This window comes from Piliocolobus tephrosceles, chromosome 2, assembly GCF_002776525.5.
Source record: "Piliocolobus tephrosceles isolate RC106 chromosome 2, ASM277652v3, whole genome shotgun sequence".
NCBI lineage: Eukaryota > Metazoa > Chordata > Mammalia > Primates > Cercopithecidae > Piliocolobus > Piliocolobus tephrosceles.
In genome coordinates, this window is record NC_045435.1 from 9238007 (window position 1) to 9257287 (window position 19281).

General features: G+C 36.3%; 1 protein-coding gene across 1 annotated transcript in view; it reads right to left on the reverse strand.

Annotated features, from left to right (window-relative positions):
• Positions 1-121, reverse strand: part of LOC111542374 (olfactory receptor 5K2) — a 1028-nt gene extending 907 nt beyond the window's left edge. Inside the window, exon 1 of the mRNA XM_026457141.1 lies at positions 38-121. Coding sequence (XP_026312926.1) covers positions 38-121 — 84 coding nt within the window. The remainder of the gene's footprint in view (positions 1-37) is intronic.
• Positions 122-19281: the final 19160 nt, after the last annotated feature.

Below are 19281 nucleotides of genomic sequence, written 5' to 3' on the forward strand. Positions count from 1 at the left end.
CCACCATGGTGATCAGATAGATGGCAAAGAACACCACAAACAGCAGAATCTTCAGCTCTGGGTGATCAGTAAATCCCATGAGGATAAACTCATTTTTCATGGTATGATTTTCTTCAGCCATTCCTGACTTGTCTGAAAAACAATTGTGGAGAAATAAGACACTAATTTATAATATGCCACAATTATTGAGGTCTCTTTGGCTTAAAGGAAGGAGAACATCTTCCACAATGCTTCCTCATGTTGCCTGGACTTTGGTGCGTGCCCCATTCATGGGGAGAATGAATTTCCTAAATAATTACCGCTTTGGCTAGTGATGCAATATATTTTCAGTACATTTTAAAATCATTTTAAAACCATTTGAATAGTACCTAATAGTAGTTTTTCAGTCCTCTCTGTCCTCCCACCCTCCACAGTCAAGCAGGCCCCAGTGTCTGTAGTTCCATTCTTTCCGTTCATGTGTACTCAGTGTTTAGCTCTCATTTATAAGTGAGAACATGCAATACTTGGTTTTCTGTTCCTCCATTAGTTTGCTTAGGATAATGGCCTCCAGCTCTGTCCATGTTACTGCAAAGGACATGATCTCATTCTTTCTTATGGCTGCACAGTATCCGTGGTGTGTATGTACCACATTTTCTTTATCCAGTCAATTGTTGATGGGCATTTAGGTTGATTCCCTGTCTCTGCTATTGTGAATATTTCCAGCACATTTTGAAGAAGAAAGACATCAGATTATCTTCACAAAGATGGCTTTTGAGGTCTTCACAGAAAGATCCAGAGAACAACACTTCTCTATATGGGTTAAGTAAAGCTGATCCATAATTTAAATGTCAGCAATTAGTATCAACGTTCCCCAAAATTTCAATGAATATATATGTACTGATTAACAGTGTTGTTTAAAAAACTATTTTTATATGCCAATGTTAATAGCAGCATTATTCATAATAGCCAAAAGGTGGAAACAACCCAAATGTCCAAGGATGATGAAAAAATAAATGGTGATATATACATACAATGGAACATTATTCAACCCTAAAAAGGGATGAAATTCTGACATGTTACAACATGGATCAACCTTGGGGACATAATGCTAACTGAAATAAGCTAGTCAAAAGAGGACCAATATTCTATTACTCCATTTATAGGTACCTAGAGTAGTCAAATTTATAAAGACAGAATAGAGAGTGGTGGTTGTCAGTGGGAGGAGGGAACGGGGAGCTATTTCTTATTGGTTACAGAATTTCAGTTTGGGAAGATAAATAAAGTTCTAGATGAGTAGTGGTGATGACTGTATTAATACAACAATGTGAATGTACTTAATTCTATTGAACTACACTCTTAATTATGGCTAAGATGATAAATTTTATGTTATGTATTTTCTACCACAATAAAAAATTTAAATGCCTATTTTGAGTTGTATATTCTTAGTAATTTACTATCTCAAATACTACTGGCGTGTACACTTAAACATAACATGCTTTGGAAACAGGCTATTTTTAAGGTATTTGTACCCCTCTGGGGTGGGGAGGAAAAGGGATGTGGGTGGAAGTGGGGAGGAGACAGAGAGATTAGGGGAAATGAGAAAAAATGCCTATACTAGAAACCATCCAAGTTATTTATAATACAATTTATGCATACAATGTAAAATTATTCATGTGTGCATGAAATTCAAATGCTATCAAAAATTCAAGAAAAGGGTTAAAAGTTGACAAATTTATTTATGTAAGTATATATTAAAAATCGTGAATAAAAATCAAGCATCAAACAAAAACTAGGAGACCGGAATAAATAGGATATTGTTTCTCTAGTTGTATTTTAGGAAGGAATCAGTACGTATAATCACTAGAAACCAGGTCAATGGCAGGAACAGAAAAATCTGCAGGAAATATAATTTTTTACAAATTAAAAATTTTTAACTTCATTACTAATCAGAGAAACATAATTTGAAATAGCTACGAGGCTATATTTATTTTGTCTATTAAAATGGCAAGATGTTTTAAAAAAGAAATGATAATATATAGTGTTAGCCAAAATTGGTGCAATTATTAGAAAATAATTTGTAATAAATTAAAGAAACAATCATTCACATCCTTTGGCCAATAATAATGAATTGACCAAAAAGAAATAATTAGAATCTCCCAAAAAGATTAACATAAAATGATGCCTATTGTAATTTCATTCATAATCATAAAAAATTCAAAACACCTGAAAGTGGTGGTATAACCATTTAGTCAGTTATGATGAAATAAATGTGAATCATTCACATGATGACATATTGTACAATCATTAAAAATACTGTTTACCTTGGAGATTATTGTAATGATAAAATAGATAGAAATATGTTACAAAAAAACAAAATAGAAAGTTTTATAAACAAAATAATTGCAATTTCCAAATAAATGCTTACATATGAAGGTTAAACAGTAGCATGAAAATGCATCAAAATAGTACTAGTTTTTTCTATGCAATAAAATTAGAGGTCAACTATTTCTCTCCTTTATATTTTCCTCCATTTCAAATTGTCTGCAATGGCTGTTGCTTCAATAATCAGGAAAGAAATTTTCTATTAAGCAAATAAAATGGCATGCTTTTAGGTCTGCAGTGTTTTATAACTTGATTAAGTCCACAATAATCATGGGAATTTAACTAATGTTTTCTGCATTTTACAATTCTGCTGTGAATAATGTTATAATGGATTCATTGAGCAACTGCCTACTCCACTTTTATGATAATGGCATCACCAGTTATAAATAATGGTAATTTGCTGGCAATCCTGCATCTCAAACTATTCAGGCATATGTTCATATTATGTGGTAATGCAATCTTAAGGTCACCTCCTCTATGGAAGCAGTATCTCTTTGGTGTCAACTTTTACTCTTTCAAATGTCATGTGTTTTCATTGTATTCCTAGATTCTAGGGTGTTCACATGTATTAAAATTTTGGAATATTTTAAAAACTTTCATTATGTACTCATTATATGTACTTACAGACAAAGAGTTCTTACCTATTGGGGAGCATTTTGTTTCAATCTACCTTATTTATCTTTGTTACTTTGGGAATCATTTATTAATTGAGCTGATAGTTATTGGATGCTTGCTTTATGCTACCTACTTGCTTTAAAAGGTTAACTGACCCTCCTGGATATTTCTAGATAGACAGTTTTCTGGATATTCATTAACCACAACTATACTCCGAAGTTTGGGAACAGAGGAAAACCATTTTGGAAAGATAAAAAAAGATCTCTTCTTTTTGGTTTCTGAAAATATTACTAACTTTCAAATCTCAGATTACTTGAAGATGATGTATATATACATATTATATATATTTTAAATTTATTTTTTGAAACAAGGTCTTACTCTGTTGCCCAGGCTGGAGTGCAGAGGTACAATCTTGGTTCACTGCAACCTCCACCTCCCAGGTTCAAGAGATTCTCCTGCCTCTGCCTCCCAAGTATGAAATTACAAGCATGAGCCACCCACCTGGCTATTAATTTTTTGTATTTTTAGTAGAGGCAGAGTTTCACCATGTTAGCAAGGCCAGTCTCAAACTCCTGACCTCAAGTGATCCTCCCGCCTCAGCCTCCCAAAGTGCTGAGATTACAGGCATGAGCCACTGCACCCAGCTGATGTAACTTTAAGATCAATATTTTTAAAATAACATTTGAAACTGACATAATTTGAATAACTTTTTCATTAACTGCCTTGCCCTTGCCAGCTTGAAGTTATATAATATAAAATTTCCTTTGGTTCATCCAGTTGTCTATTGGCCAGATAGAAATAAGTTTTACGATGATATTTTATTTCTCTAAGAATCAAAAAGAAACTAGAACATTTCCCAAAATTATATTGGGGTTTGAAAGACTGCTTTGAAATTATAGTCCTTACTCATATAATTTGTTTAATACATAGGACTGCCCAACACAAAAATTTTAAACACTATTTCATTGTAGAGGTTAATAATTCATTTCATCAAGTTTATAAGTAATAGGACAAACTACATTATTCAAATAAGTTTTATAGTCTTCATTAAGATATTCTGTTATTACTAAAAATGTGTGCTTTTATCTCTTGGTATAAATTTAGACTCCTAATAATTTCAGAAATGATACAAATGAGTGATAGTCATTTGCTTAAAGCTTACACAATAGACTTCAGATTTAAAAAATAATTTAAAGATCTTAAAACATTGAAAAATTAGAGTTTTAAGAAAAATAAACCTTAAATAACTTAGAGAAATAAATGTTTCATGTGATTAATATTTCTAGCAAAAATAAGTTTTAAATTCTTTCTCACCTGAATTTTCCCTGGTAAGAGTTTTAGAGGGGCCAGTTGGTTGCCTGATAACAGTTTTTAAAGTAGATCCCACAATTAAGCTCTATCTTCTTGATCATTTGGGAGAATAGTTTTACAAAGAGGTTGATGCCAATATTTATGTCACCAGTAGAGAATGGTTCAGATATTTGAAATAATTCTAAAGGGATTTAGTTGGCATTGACTTCAGAGCACAGCCTGAGAGACCTAATCCTTTGAACATCAGAGACTTACTAAATTGGAAGAGCACATTCTGAGAGACGTAATCCTCTGAACATCACAGACCTTACTCCTTTGAGACCTAAAGAGTAAGGCAAATTCCAATTTCTAAACAAATTTTAAGAGCCATGTTTTGGGCACACATTTACCTATGTAACAAACCTGCACATCCTACACATGTTTCTGGAACTTAAAATAAAATAAAATTTAAAGAAAACAGAAATGTTTTAATTTTTATTCATTTGAGTTTATACTACTTACCCTTACCACCAATCTGAACATAAGATCCTTAGTGGGAAGAAAACATTCCCACTGCAGCAGCCAGCCAAGGCTTCAGGGAGGAAGTGGGAACTGAGCTAGGATTGGGTGCCTCAGAGAGACTGCTTGCTGTGATCAGAAGATGAAAGCAGCACCTTTCCCACCTCTTTTTAATGGCAGTATTTAATTTGTAGAATCTTCCATTGACATTTCATTCATAATGTCGCTAACTTTATACTTTAGTTACTAAACTTTAGAAAATTTCTTCCAAATCCAGAAGCAGCTTCACGAAAGCCTTCTTTCTTCATAATGCCACCTCACTTTCAGGACTCTCCCATCATTTTGATTTTTTTTTTTTTTTTTTTTTGGTTGTTGTTTGTTTGTTTGTTTGTTTGACGGAGTTTTGCTCTTGTTGCCCAGGCTGGAGTGCAGTGACGTGATCTTGGCTCACCGCAACGTCTGCCTCCCGAGTTCAAGCGATTCTCCTGCCTCAGCCTCCCCGAGTAGCTGGGATTACAGGCATGCACCACCATGCCTGGCTAATTTTGTATTTTCAGTAGAGATGGAATTTCTGCATGTTGGTCAGGCTGGTCATGAATTCCCGACCTTAGGTGATCCGCCCGCCTCGGCCTTCCAAAGTGCTGGGATTACAGGCATGAGCCACCACGCCCGGCTCTTTTATGGTGTTATGACTCCTACTGATTAATTAATTGCCCACCAATTTCAAGTCTCCATTTGTTTAGGAGCTTATCAGGATTCACTGGGGGAAAACCTCCACCAGATGAAGAATGATGAATATTGCTTTTACCCAGGAAATAATGTAGCATCAGTGAAAAGATTCATAGGAGTCAGTGAAAAAAATCATGTAACTTATTTCTTGTTACTCCAATTTTCCTACAAATTTATGAAAACTTTTTGCCTTCTTTACAATTATGAAAAGTCCTTATACTCAGAACTACAAATCAGCTTCCACTTGTTGTGTCATTTATTCATGCATTCATGCAGTAAATACTATATGGTGCCTACTTGTTACATCATAATTATAGATTCTGTTCTCATGGAACTTACATTCTAATCGAGGGAAGCAGGCAAGCAGATATAAATAAATACATGAAGAAGAAAAAAGCAGAAATTACTACATGCTATGCTGGAGGTAAGATAGGGTAGATGTGATAAACAATGACTGGGAGTTACTTTAGATACAATGATTAGAAAAAATGTTTAGGAAAAGGTGAGCAGTCAAGCTGAGACATGAGTAGGAAGAAGTCAGCCATGACAGATGAACATGGTAGGTTATGGAGGAGAGGTAGTGAAAGTTCCTCAAGGCAGAAATCACCTATGCATATTTGAGGAACCTGTAAAAGACAGACCACAGTTGTTGGTGATGGGGTTGGAGAATTGATCTTTTTGGGTTATAACACAGATTATGAAATTTGTATTTCATCTTTGGAGCCATGAGAAGCCTTGGGAGGGTATATTAATTTCCTATTGCTGCCCTAACAAATTATCACAAACTCAGTAGTTTAAAACAACAAAAATTTATTAGTTCACAGTTTGCAGTTTAGAAGTCTGAAATATGTCTCACTGAGCTAAAACCAAGATGCTAGCAGGGCTGAGTTCTGTTTTGGAAGCTCTGGTGAGAAATTTACAGTCTTTACTTTTTCTAGATTCTAGAGTCTGCTGTTATTCCTTGGCTCATGGGCCCCCTTCTATCTTCAAACCCTGAAATGATTGGTTAAAATTTTTTCACATTTTCCAGCCAAAGTGAATGGCTTAATTAAAAATACAACAAAAAATTTTTCTCACACTGTATCATTTTGATTTAGACTCATCTGCTTCTGTCTTCAACATGTAAAGAATTATTTTGGGCCCATCTGGATAATTTTTTTATTTTAAAGTTAGCTGATTAGCCACTTAATTCCATCTGCAACACATTTGCAGTTTCCCAGGATTAGAATGAGGTTATCTTTGGATGGCCATTATTCCCATGATTAAATCATGGGAACAGTTTCCCCATGTTGTTCTCATGATAGTGAGTGGGTTCTCATGAGATCTGATGCTTTTATAAGGGGCTTTTCCCCATTTGCTCAGCACTTCTCTCTCCTGCTGCCATGTGAGGGAGAACATGTTTGCTTCCCCTTCTGCCTTGATTGTAAGTTTTGTGAGGTGTCTCCAGCCATGCAGAGTTGTGAGTCAATTAAAACTCTTCCCTTTATAAATTACCCAGGGCAGTTCTCTATAGCAGTGTGAGAATGGACTAATACAGCAGACTAACTATTGAAAATTTCTAGGAAAGAGATTACAGTAGCATGTACTAGTTGGTGGAGATAAGAATGGAATGGACAAATTGGAGAAGTATTTTAGTAGAATGAGCAGACCTGTGTGCTAGATTGGATGTAGATTTCAAAGAAGGGTCTAGAATTCTGGCTTATGCAAGAGGGTGGTGATGACACTCACTTAGACTGGACCATGTAACAGCACTAGGTTTGAAGAGAGAGGACAACAGGAAATAAGTTTGATTTCACACATGCTGACTATGAGGTACGTTTTTTTTTTTTTTTTTTTTTTTTTTTCAGAGACAGTATTTTGTTTTGTCACCCAGGCTGGATTGCAAAGGTATGATAAAAGCTCACTTTTACCTTCAACTCCTGGGCTTAAGCAATCCTTCCACCTCAGCCTCCCAAGTAGTTAGGTGCACACCACCATGCCCAGCTAATCATAAAAAATATTTTTTTAGAAACTGGATCTCACTATGTTGCTCAGGCTGATCTGGAACTCCTGGCCCCAAGTGATCCTCCCACCTCAGCCTCCCAAAGCCCTGGGATTACAGGTGTGAGCCACAATGCCTGTTCCTAAGACTTCTAAAACAAGATGTTTAGAAGGTTTGAGGCTTAGCAATGATGTCTGAATGTATTTCATGTGAAGATATGTATTTACGTATCAATTATTTAGAGGTGGTGTGTGAAGCTTAGGGAGAATGTATAGATAAGAAAATCTAGAGCAATGCTGTCCAATAAAACTATAATGTAAGCTACATATGTAATTTAATATATTCTACTAACCTAATTAAAAATAATAAAAATGTGAAATTAATTTTAACAATATATTTCTTTAACTTAATATATCCAAAATGTTATCATTTCAACATGTAATAATGTAAAAAATTAATAGGATATTTTACTTTATTTTTATCTCACCTCACCTTAGAAATCTGGTGGGTTTACAAACACCGCATGTTCTCACTCACAGGTGGGAACTGAACAATGAGAACACTTGGACACAGGATGGGGAATATCACACACCAGGGCCTGTTGTGGGGTGGGGAGAAGGGGGAGGGATAGCATTAGGAGATATACCTAATGTAAATGACGAGTTAATGGGTGCAGCACACCAACATGGCACATGTATACATATGTAACAAACCTGCACGTTGTGCACATGTGCCCTAGAACTTAAAGTATATTAATAATAATAAATCTGGTGGGTTTACTACACTTAGAGCACATTGTAGTTCAGACTATATACATTTTAGGCACTCAATAGTCACAAGGCTAGTGCTACCAGTTGGACAGCACTTACTTGTCTTGGAAAGGAGTGGAAAGGGAGGATAAAAGAAAGAGAAGAAAGAAAGCAATTGGGAGAAGAGGAGAGAAAGTGTAGTATGGTAAAAATCAAGGAGATATTATATTCTATAAGAAGTGAGTGGTCAAAATATTCAACTGATGTCAGCTTTCGCCTCTGTAATAGTCAGGATCAGATATCATAGGGTTTTATAGTCCGGGCTCAAGACTCCCAAGTGTATACTAAGACCAACAGGAAGACATTCAACATCTCCAGTCTCCATACTATCATCTATGGCACTGCCATTATCCTCACTCCCTGTATCCAACTTATTATCAAGTTGTCATCAAGTTCCATGGATTCTTCCCTAATAAACGTCTTTCATTCTAGTCACTTGTGTTGTTGTTGAGGTCTGTATCCTGTGATTCTTATCTCATGTAATTCAGGGCTATAAAATACTATAACAAACATTGTTTGGTACCATAACATTGAACTGGTACCAAAAATATTAAAATTCTGTCTCATAAATACATACGAGAGCTTGGTCATATCAGTGAGCAGTTCCATTAAGACAGAAACACTATGAGGGATAACAAAGAAAAGATTTCATTAATAATGGATACTTTTATAGACATTATAAATGTTATTATACTACAGTAGTAATTTTGTTGGAATTATTGACGTCTTATTTAATAATCTTGTGTCTTCTTTAGATAATGGTGCTAAAATATCTAATATTTAAAGTGTATTATAAAAAACACAAAAATGTTTGAGAATCATTTTTTTATTGTCTCGTTTCTGTGCTATTACAATACTGCCACATGTGATGACTCTTTGTCCGTCTGTCTTGCTTACATCCATTTTATACATAGGTATATCACATTTTATTGCATTTCACTTTAGTGTACTTCACAGATATTGTGTTTTTTTACAAATTGAAGATTTGTGACAACCCTGTGTCAAACAAGTCTATCCGTACCATTTTTCCAACAACATGTGCTCACTTTCTGTCTCTATGTTATGGTTTTGTGTCACGATATTTCAAAACTTTTCATTATTATTCACTCTGTTACGATAGTCTGTGATCAGTGATCTTTGATGTTACTATTGTAATTGTTTTGGGGTGCTACAAACTGCACTCTTATAAGACAGCAGACAATTAATAAATGTTGTGTGTGCTCTGACTGCTCCACTGATCAGCTGTTCTCTCATTTCTCTCTCTCTCTTCTTGGTCCTCTCTATTCCCTGAGCCAAAAATTATTGAAATTAGGCCAACTAATAACTCCACAGTGGACTCGAAGAGATCAAGTAAAAGAGCCACACATCTCTCACTTTAAATTGTAAACTAGAAATGATTAAGGTTATTGAGGAAGTCATGTCAAAAGCCGAGATAGGCAGAAGCCTGCACCTCTTGTGTCAGTTAGCCAAGCTGCAAATGCAAAAGAAATTAAAAGTTTTTCTCTAGTGAACACACAAATGATAAGCAAAACAGCCTTACTGCTTATATGGAGAATTAAAAGAGGAAAACTGAGGTGACAGCGCACCTATTTACAGCATGGTTTACTCAATATTGTAAGCCCATTGTTGAGACCTATTGCTCAAAAAAAAATCCCGATTTATTTCAAAATATTATTGCTCATTGACAATATGCCTGTTCACCCTAGATCTTTGATAGAGATGTATAAGGAGATTAATGTTGTTTTCATATCTGGTAACACAACATCCCCTTCTGCAGCCTGTGAATCAGGCAGTAATTTTGACTTTCTAGTCTTATTATATAAGAGATACATTTCATAAGGTAATAGCTGCCATAATTAGTGATTCTTTGGATGGATCGGAGAAAACTAAGTTAAAACTTTCTGGAAATAATTTATAATTCTAAATGCTGTTAGAAACATTCATGATTGGTGGGAGGAGGTCAAAATATCAAAAATAACAGAAGTTTGGAAGAAGCTCATTCCATGGATGACTTTGAAAAGCTCCATAGTTCAGTGGATTAAGAAACTGCACATGTGGCAGAGATAACAAGACCTAAAATTAGAAGTGGAGCCTGAAGATGTGACGGCATTGCTGCAATACTGTGATAACACTTGAATAGAAGAGTTGTTTCTTATGAATGAGTAAAGAAATTGATTTTTTGAGATAAAATCCACTCCTGCTGAGGATGCTGTGAACATTGTTGAAATGACAACAAAGGATTTAGAATATTGCATAAACTAAGTTGTTAAAGCAGCAGTAGGTTTGAGAGGTTTGATTCTAATTTTGAAGGAAGTTCTATGGGTGGAATGCTCTCGAACAGTACCACATGCTACAGAGAAACCTTTTGTGAAACGAGGGTTCAGTCAATGTGGCAGATTTCATTTTTGTCTTTTTTAAAGAAGTTGCCACAGCCACTCCAACCTTCAGCAAACGCCATCCTGATCAGCTGATGGTCGAAGCCATCATCATGAAGGCAAGACCCTCCACCAGCAAAAGATCACTATTCTCTGGTCTCAGATGATTGTTAACAATTTTAGCAATAAATTATTCTTAAATTAAGATATATACTTTGTTTTTTGACATAACGTTATTGCACAATCAGTAGACCATAGCATAGTGTAAACATAACTTTTATATGTACTAGGAAACCAAAATATTTTATATATTCATACCTTCTGAAGATATCTGCATATATGGCCCTTTGTTTATAGAAACTTTTCTACAACAGCCAAACTTGTGAGCTACCCAACTAGGCCACAGGCTTTCCTGCTTCCTCTTTTTGCCTTTGCCAACCTACCTACCCTGTTTGTTACTCATTTCCTTCTAGAATCTGCCTGGTGTCAGATTGATCTTTAGTGTTTTTCTTGGTTATCCAGGTTAGAATTCTGTGCCACTTTTTAGGTCCTATGATAGACACACTTGCCCTGCCCTTTGCCCCTGGACCTACTCTGTGGGTCACACACACACAGTTCCTGTACAAATTGACTAAGGCTTTTTGTGCCTTTTTTTTTTTAAAGTTCCAGGCAGAACTTGCAGGTACATTTGTGCCCTGGTGGTTTGCGGCACCTATTAACCCATCATCTAGGTTCCCTCCCCTCACCCTCCACCCCTTCAACAGGCCCCAGTGTGTGTTGTTCCCCTCCTGTGTCCATGTGTTCTCATTGTTCAACCCCCACTTATGAGTGAGAACATGCGGTGTTTGGTTTTCTGTTCCTGTGTCAGTTTGCTGAGGATGATGGCTTCCAGCTTCATCCATGTCCCTGCAAAGGACATGATCTTGTTCCTTTTTATGGCTGCATAGTATTCCATGGTTTATATGTACCACGTTTTCTCTATCCAGTCTATCACTGATGGGCATTTGGGGTGGTTTCCATGTCTTTGCTATTGTGATTAGTGTTGCAGTAAACATATGTGTGGATGTGTCGTTACAGTAGAATGATTTCTATTCCTTTGGGTATATGCCCAGTAATGGGATTGCTGGGTCAAATGGTATTTCTGGTTCTATATCCTTGAGGAATTGCCACACTGTCTTCCACAATGGTTGAACTAATTTACATTCCCACCAACAGTGTAAAAGCGGTCCTATTTCTCCACAGCCTCGCCAGCATCTATTGTTTCTTGACTTTTTAATAATCACTATTCTGACTGGTGGGAGATGGTATCTATTGTGGTTTTGATGTGCATTTCTCTAATGATCAGTAATGTTGAGCTTTTTAAAATATGTTTGTTGGCGGCATAAATGTCTTCTTTTGGGAAGTGTCTATTCAATCTTTTGCCTACATTTTGATGGGGTTGTTTGTTTTTTCTTGTAAATTTGTTTGAGTTCCTTGTAGATTTCGGATATTAGCCCTTTGTCAGTTGGGTAGATTGCAAAATTTTTCTCCCATTCTGTAGGTTGTCTGTTCACTCATGATAGTTTCTTTTGCTGTGCAGAAGCTCTTTAGTTTACTCTGGCCATGCAATTTCACTTCGCTTTGGAAAGGGCCAGGATGACACCATCAGAAATTTAATACTGCGGGAATGACCCTCAACCAATGAAAATAAGGGCTGGGGCCAGGCGCAGTGGCTCACGCCTGTAATCCCAGCCCTTTGGGAGGCTGAGGCAGGGGGATTACCCGAGGTCAGGACTTTCAGACCTGCCTGGCCAACACGGCAGAACCCCATCTGTACTAAAAATACAAAAAACTAGTCGGGCCTGGTGGCGCACATCTGTGGTCCCAGGTACTGGGGAGGCTGAGGCAGGAGAATCACATGAACCAGGGAGGCGGAGGTTGCAGTGACCTAAGATTGCGGCCACTGCACTCCAGCCTGGGCCACAGAGCAAGACTGTTTCAAAAAAAAAAGCGGGGGCGGGCGTGGTCCATGGGTATGTACTTTGACTCTGACTTTCTCACTCCATGGTGAAAAATGTTGACGTGTGTTTTTCAGTCTTTCAGAAGGTCCCTGATTTCTTACAGATGTAACCTGTTCATTAATGCATTCATGGGCTTTCCTCCTTCCTCTCTCTCACTTCTTCATCCTAATTATGCATCTGGAGATTACTTCCCACATAAACTACTTGCACCCCTAAGCTTTTCTCAACGTCTGCTTTTGGAGAAACTCAAAGTAAGATTGGACCAGACAACATATTCACCAGCAGTGATTTTTACATTTTCTTACTCAACCCTTACTTACCCAACTGGCATGTTGTCTCTTTGAAAGTGAAACTTTGGGGTTTTATTGTTGGGGTTTTATTAAATGATATTTGTACAAATCTTAAGCTCTCTCTAAGAGTAGCCATTATGATTGTTACTGAGTGCTTTTGTAGTTAAACATCCTCACAACATTTTATAACAGAAGAAGAGCAAGGAATAGTTATTGACTAAATTATTACAGTGTGATGGTGCTAGAAGGAATTCAGGCCAAAACCAGTTCAAGGTCCTTCACTAAAGGGGTTATACCGTTTTAAAGCTGAAGAGTGTAGCGATACTTTATGAAATAAAACTTGTTATAGACTACCTTGGGGACAGGGCACTAGGGTGATTTGTCTGACATTAGATTGTCGTAGGGGTTTTTAAAAAATAAAATAAATTATTTCAAAATATCAGCTTTCTGGAGAGATTTTCTAGGGTTCTCTGTTTCCTGTAATAAAAAATGTGATCCTCAAAGAGTAAACTTCAGCCCTGCTGGCTAATGATGTCTCTGGCCTAAAGGGATGACTCAATTCAAATGCTCTTCTCATTCTGTCTCACTAATGTATCTTCAGCAGAAATCCCTGTCTAGTTCCTAATAATATCCGTTGTGCATTGCTTACAAATGAAACACAACCTCTTTACAGTTATGGAACTTGTCCAATTCCCAATCTCTGAGGGGCCAAACTTTTAATAAAGTCTCCAGTGAGGACATTCAGGTTTACTAAAACTTTCACTGAGTATTTTTAATTTAGGCAAATCTCCCCAGCTAACCTGTTAAAGTTAAAATTAACCAAGTCATACACAGATTTAATAATTCTCAGTGAGCTTAATTTCTTTTCCAAGAGCAGTACCCAAGAAAATCTTCAACTTTTTTTCTAGCTTGGAGTAAAAATAAAAAACAACAACAGAAAGAAGCACCTATAAACTGGGCTGTTTAATGTATTTTGGTACTCTGTATCAGAATCTTTTATTTATATTTGTATAGATATAAAATAGCAATATTTATGTATTATATTAATATGTAAATATAAATATAAAGTTATTTATATTTATAAACTTGATGGTGATGATAACATCCAAGCCTGAGGTGAAAGACTGAAAAGGGATTTCCATGTAATACTGTTTTTGGAAGAAGCCATAGTTTTTCTTTTCTGTTTTTTTGTTTTCTTATTTATTTGTTTTTACTTTGCTTCCAATTAGCATGAATGGATTCTCTCTGACTCAACTCTTTAATTACCAAGGCGTTTTCAGCCATCATACCCTGAGTTTACAGCTGAGGCTTTATGTATTTTTAAAAATTAAGATATAATATACTTGGGATATAATATAAAAATCTTCTGTTTATCAATGAATTGTTATTTATTCACCTGTGTAATATAATCACCTTAGTTGTTGATATCCTCTAATGTACAATACTTTTCTTCATTTTATATATTCTTTTCTTCTGTCTCACCTTATTTTCCATTTTCCCTCTTCCCATCTCTATGTCTATCCTACTACCTCCCATTTCTCCACCCTCTTTACATCTCTCTCTACTTACAGCTGCTCTCCACTTCTATTCTCACTTTCGTTCTCCTACCTAGTCTCACTTCCCCTTGAGTAGGTGTATCTGGAAGTTCCTGAGCTGGTTATAACCTGTTGCTCAATTTTATTACTCACCACTGTAGAGTCTTGCTGAAGCTCTAATTGAGTCCAGGATCAAAGCACTTCTATAGAGGATAAAGTGGGATGGCTATGATTGGCCATTTCGTACCCACAGTGTTTGGGAGAAACAGTCCAGCCCCTCTTTTAAAAAATGAGCAAGACACTGATTCCATCACATTGACTCAAGCTGGCTTTCAAACCAGAGGATTGAATGCCGAATCGAGTTGCCTGATCTGTCTGGACATGTCACTCTGACACTGGCATTAAAAACAGTAGGTGAACGTAGCTTTATGGACAGAAGAAGAAAAGCCAGTATTTACCGGTTCCTTATGTATTTACATTTTTTCAAAATGAAAAGTTTTTATCATAAAATTGTAACTTTTATACACCATGCATAGGAAAAACAAAATAAAACACAGTCAAAAATGCATAAAAAAGAACTTAAAAATATATGAAATATACACACTTGGTGGCTAACTAAAAATAAGTATTATTGACATTTTAATTTATATCTTTCCAGAATTATTTCCCCTATCGTTTTAGAAACTGGGAATCATATTGGAAAGAGTGTTTTAACGTAACATATTGTAGAAATCTGTCCCTATCAGCAAGCAAAAATTATATAATTAAACATAATCAATATGTACCTCTATTTTAAATTCATTCCCTTTTAATGGGTATGTGGCTTAATTCAAATTTTCTATTATAAATAAGCTACTAATTAATATCCATTAAATATATCCTTGCTCTCCAGTCTAATAGAAATGAAATGTTTGGATCAAAGTGTATGAACATTGTAAAGCTTTTTGATCTGCTTTGCTAAAGTGCTCTCCAGAAAGATTGCGTTAATCTGGGAAAAGTCTCTGACCCATTACACCACCAACAAACTGACTAACATCATCCTTTTTAGTTTTTGCCAAACTGATATTTCTTCTCTTTCCTTGTATCAGGAAAATAAAATAGATAAAACCCCAAAACTTGTTTGCCATTTGTATTTCTTTGATAAATGTCTACTGATCTTTCCTTTTATTCAAATGTTTGCCTTTTTCATCATGATGTGTTAAGAGCCTCTTATACATCAAAGATGTTAATATTTCCCTTTCTCCCATAAATGCCCTGAATATTTTTCTTATAATATTATTTGGCTGTTAACTGTTTTTGTTTTTTTTTTAACATATAGAAGTTTTAAAGTCTTACATTGTCACTGTATCAGGGTATACTCAGGAAAACGGAGGCCTTGCCAACATTTAAATAGAGAAAATGCAATTCAGGAAACAATTACAAAGGGTGGGAAAAGCAAAATGTCAAACAAGATAACCTGTGATAAGCTCCTACTGGGAGGACTGGTGATAACAGAACTCAGAATTCTGTCCATAGGAGAGGTTATTCTGCAGAAGCTGGAATCACTCTGGGGATACAGCTAAGTGCTAGAGACACTGCCCATAGCAGACAAAGAGGGAAGAAATATTGTGACTTATATCCTCCACTCTCCAATTTCTTTTTTCTTTTTTCTTTCTTTTTTTTTTTTTTTTGAGACGGAGTCTCGCTCTGTCGCCCAGGCTGGAGTGCAGTGGCGCCATCTCAGCTCACTGCAAGCTCCGCCTCCCGGGTTCACGCCATTCTCCTGTCTCAGCCTCCCGAGTAGCTGGGACTAAAGGCACTGCCACCTCGCCCGGCTAGTTTTTCTTTTGTAGTTTTTAGTAGAGACGGGGTTTCACTGGGTTAGCCAGGATGGTCTCGATTTCCTGACCTCGTGATCCGCCCGTCTCGGCCTCCCAAAGTGCTGGGATTACAGGCTTGAGCCACCGCACCCGGCCTCCAATTTCTTATTAGTGTTTCCCACTGGGAAAATCTAGCCAGAAGTCATTTGAAAGAAATTCTGGGAAATACAGCATTCAAAGGCAATTTGATTACAATACAAAACTGGCCAGGGGAAGCCGAGAGATAGAAGGGGAAGCTAAGAAATAGATTGAGGGTAAACAGTGAGTGTTTAAGAGAATCATATACATTAATTATTTCTATTTATGACTTCTGGCTTTGGTGTTAATAAAGCCCTCTTTTCCCCCAAGATCATTTCTTTTATTTGTATTTAATTTTGAGTCTTACATTTTTAGTTTACATAAAATATATTTTGGTGTAAGATGTGAGTATGTTCCCTGACAGAGGAAGGTCCACCTGCTTGTTCTCAAGGTCTAATAACGAGATGCAGACAAACTAGGAAAGAAAGGAGTTTTGGGGATTGTTGGGGAAAATTCAAATGTAAAATACATATTAGTGATGGTAAATTTCTTTAGGATAATACTAATATTATGACTATGTAGAAAATATCTTTGTTCTTTTGAGATATACATTATTTATTGATAAAGCGTCCTGATATCATTAACTATATATGTATTATGTGTGTACATATATATATGTATACATGTATTTTATATATGTACATACATATTTGTAGATAGGCAAATGTGGTGAGTTGTTAGAAGTGTCCAACTGTTAACAACTATTTAACAATTGATTAAATGTTTAGTTGGTTGAACAACCAAAAATGGGTATTAATTGTATAATTCTCTAGGCTTTTCAGTAGGTTTTAATTTTTTCTAAATAAATTCAAGGGAAAATGTTATTGATCCATATCTCTCTGGAATTTCTGTACTATCTGCCTGCCCACTTTGCAGCTTAGCTTCTGGAAAAGTTTTCTTCTTATGCTATACTTTTTTATGTTATGTATAGTGTGACTTAGTGGTTAGGAATCGAAATTCTGGAGGCAAGCAGCCTGGGTTTGATTCCCAAGCTCCACCTTTGTGTTTCTGTGGACAAATTGTAAAATCTTTCTGTACCTTAATTTTTAAACGTGTTTTTTTAGAAATTAAAATACAGTTGAGTAAAAAACTTAACAGATATCTAAATAGTAAAATAGATGCCTCTGATAAGTCACTAAATATTTCAAAGTATGAGACTTTTATTCAGGAAAAGCATAAAAAATAATGCCTAGTGAATTGGTAGGTAATATATATGGAAAGTCCAGTGATGAAGATTCTTTGCTTGGCCACACTTTAGGCCACTTCCAAACCTTCTTTTAGGCCCATCTGTGCACTTCTTTGTAAAATCTAGTTATGGAAAATAACGCTGCTAAGGCAGTTCACTAAGAATTCCCCACTCTCAATACTTGATCAACTTTGATACCTGATCAAATTGTTTCACTCCTTACCCCTGGTGTCTGATCACCTTGGCCTGCCCTCAGCAGGAATCCTGGTAGGTTGGTTGATTCAGCCAGAATTCTCCATATACTTAATATGTCTTCTTAGTGATTTTCCATCCATGAAACCCCCCTGTTCCTTGGCTACAAATTCCCACTTGTCCTTGCCATATTGGAGCCCAGTTCTATACTAGGGCCTCTCTCCCCTATTGTAATAGTCCTGAATAAAATTTGTCTTCAGCACTTTACTTGTCTGACTGTTTTTCTTTGACAGTTTTTGGTGCTGAGATACAGATCTGGATCAGAACTACCATTGGATTCTCAGACGTAGCAGCAGGACCTCTCAGCACACACTGGGACTTTTGTCTCTAGACTGTCTGCTTGCTCATTCAGGTACCTGATGGTGAGCCCAACTCCAAAATCCATTGCTCCAGATAAATGTCCACTGAAGCATGGTGAGGACAAATTTTGATTATTAAGACTTTGAGTACACTCTCTGAAGCTGGGTTAGAGTCTCAGGCTTCTTTTGAAAGATATCTCCTAGGCTGGAAAGTCTTCTAACAGAAGAAATTACATTTAAACCTAAGTCTTGATTCAAATTATATGTCATTGCTAAGAACTTGCTGACCCCAGAAGGAAAGGGAAAGATTTATTAAAATTTAGAATATTTCTCAGGGTATATTCTCTAAGATTTCTTCACTTATCACAACTTATCCACCTTCTGGTTGGACCTGGAGATGCCTCCCTTTGGTTTGAAAAAGCCAAATGAACCACCATCTCTGAAGACCTTCAAGAATATTGGACTATCACCGATTTTCATCAGAGAATGAGGCAAGTAAGAGACAAATTACTAGGAGCCATCTCTCAAGTCTATCCCACAAAAATTGATTGCTTACATATTCAAAATTGTAAGCAACTAAAGGATGAAACTTGCTGGTGTCATCAACTATAGACAACACGGGAAGAACAACTTAAAGCGGGAACTGACTTACTTGACACTTCTACTCTGCCCACCAGCTTTGTAAATGGTCTCAGACTGCAGACCCATGACACATTAAAGAAAAATTATATTAACTGGCAAAATTAAAACATATCTGAGTTCCACACATTAGTGCAGCATTATGTAAACAGTATTTCAGAAAGATTGGAAACTACATGCCACAAGCTTATGACATTGCAAATGAAACAGTTAAAGCAACCTGAGAATTTAAACTCACAGGAAGCTCCAAAATCACTGGCTCCTATTGATTTAGACACTTGCTTATATTATAAGGAAAATAATACCTGTGCCTGGGATCACCCAGACCTCAAGAATAAACAACAACTGAGTACCCTCCACATCAAAGATTGTTCCCTCTCTTCCAGGGAAGTAAATGTCCAATGCCTTCAGCTACCACTAAACTCACAAGGAGAAATACCTTCTTTAGGCTTTAGCAAAACAAA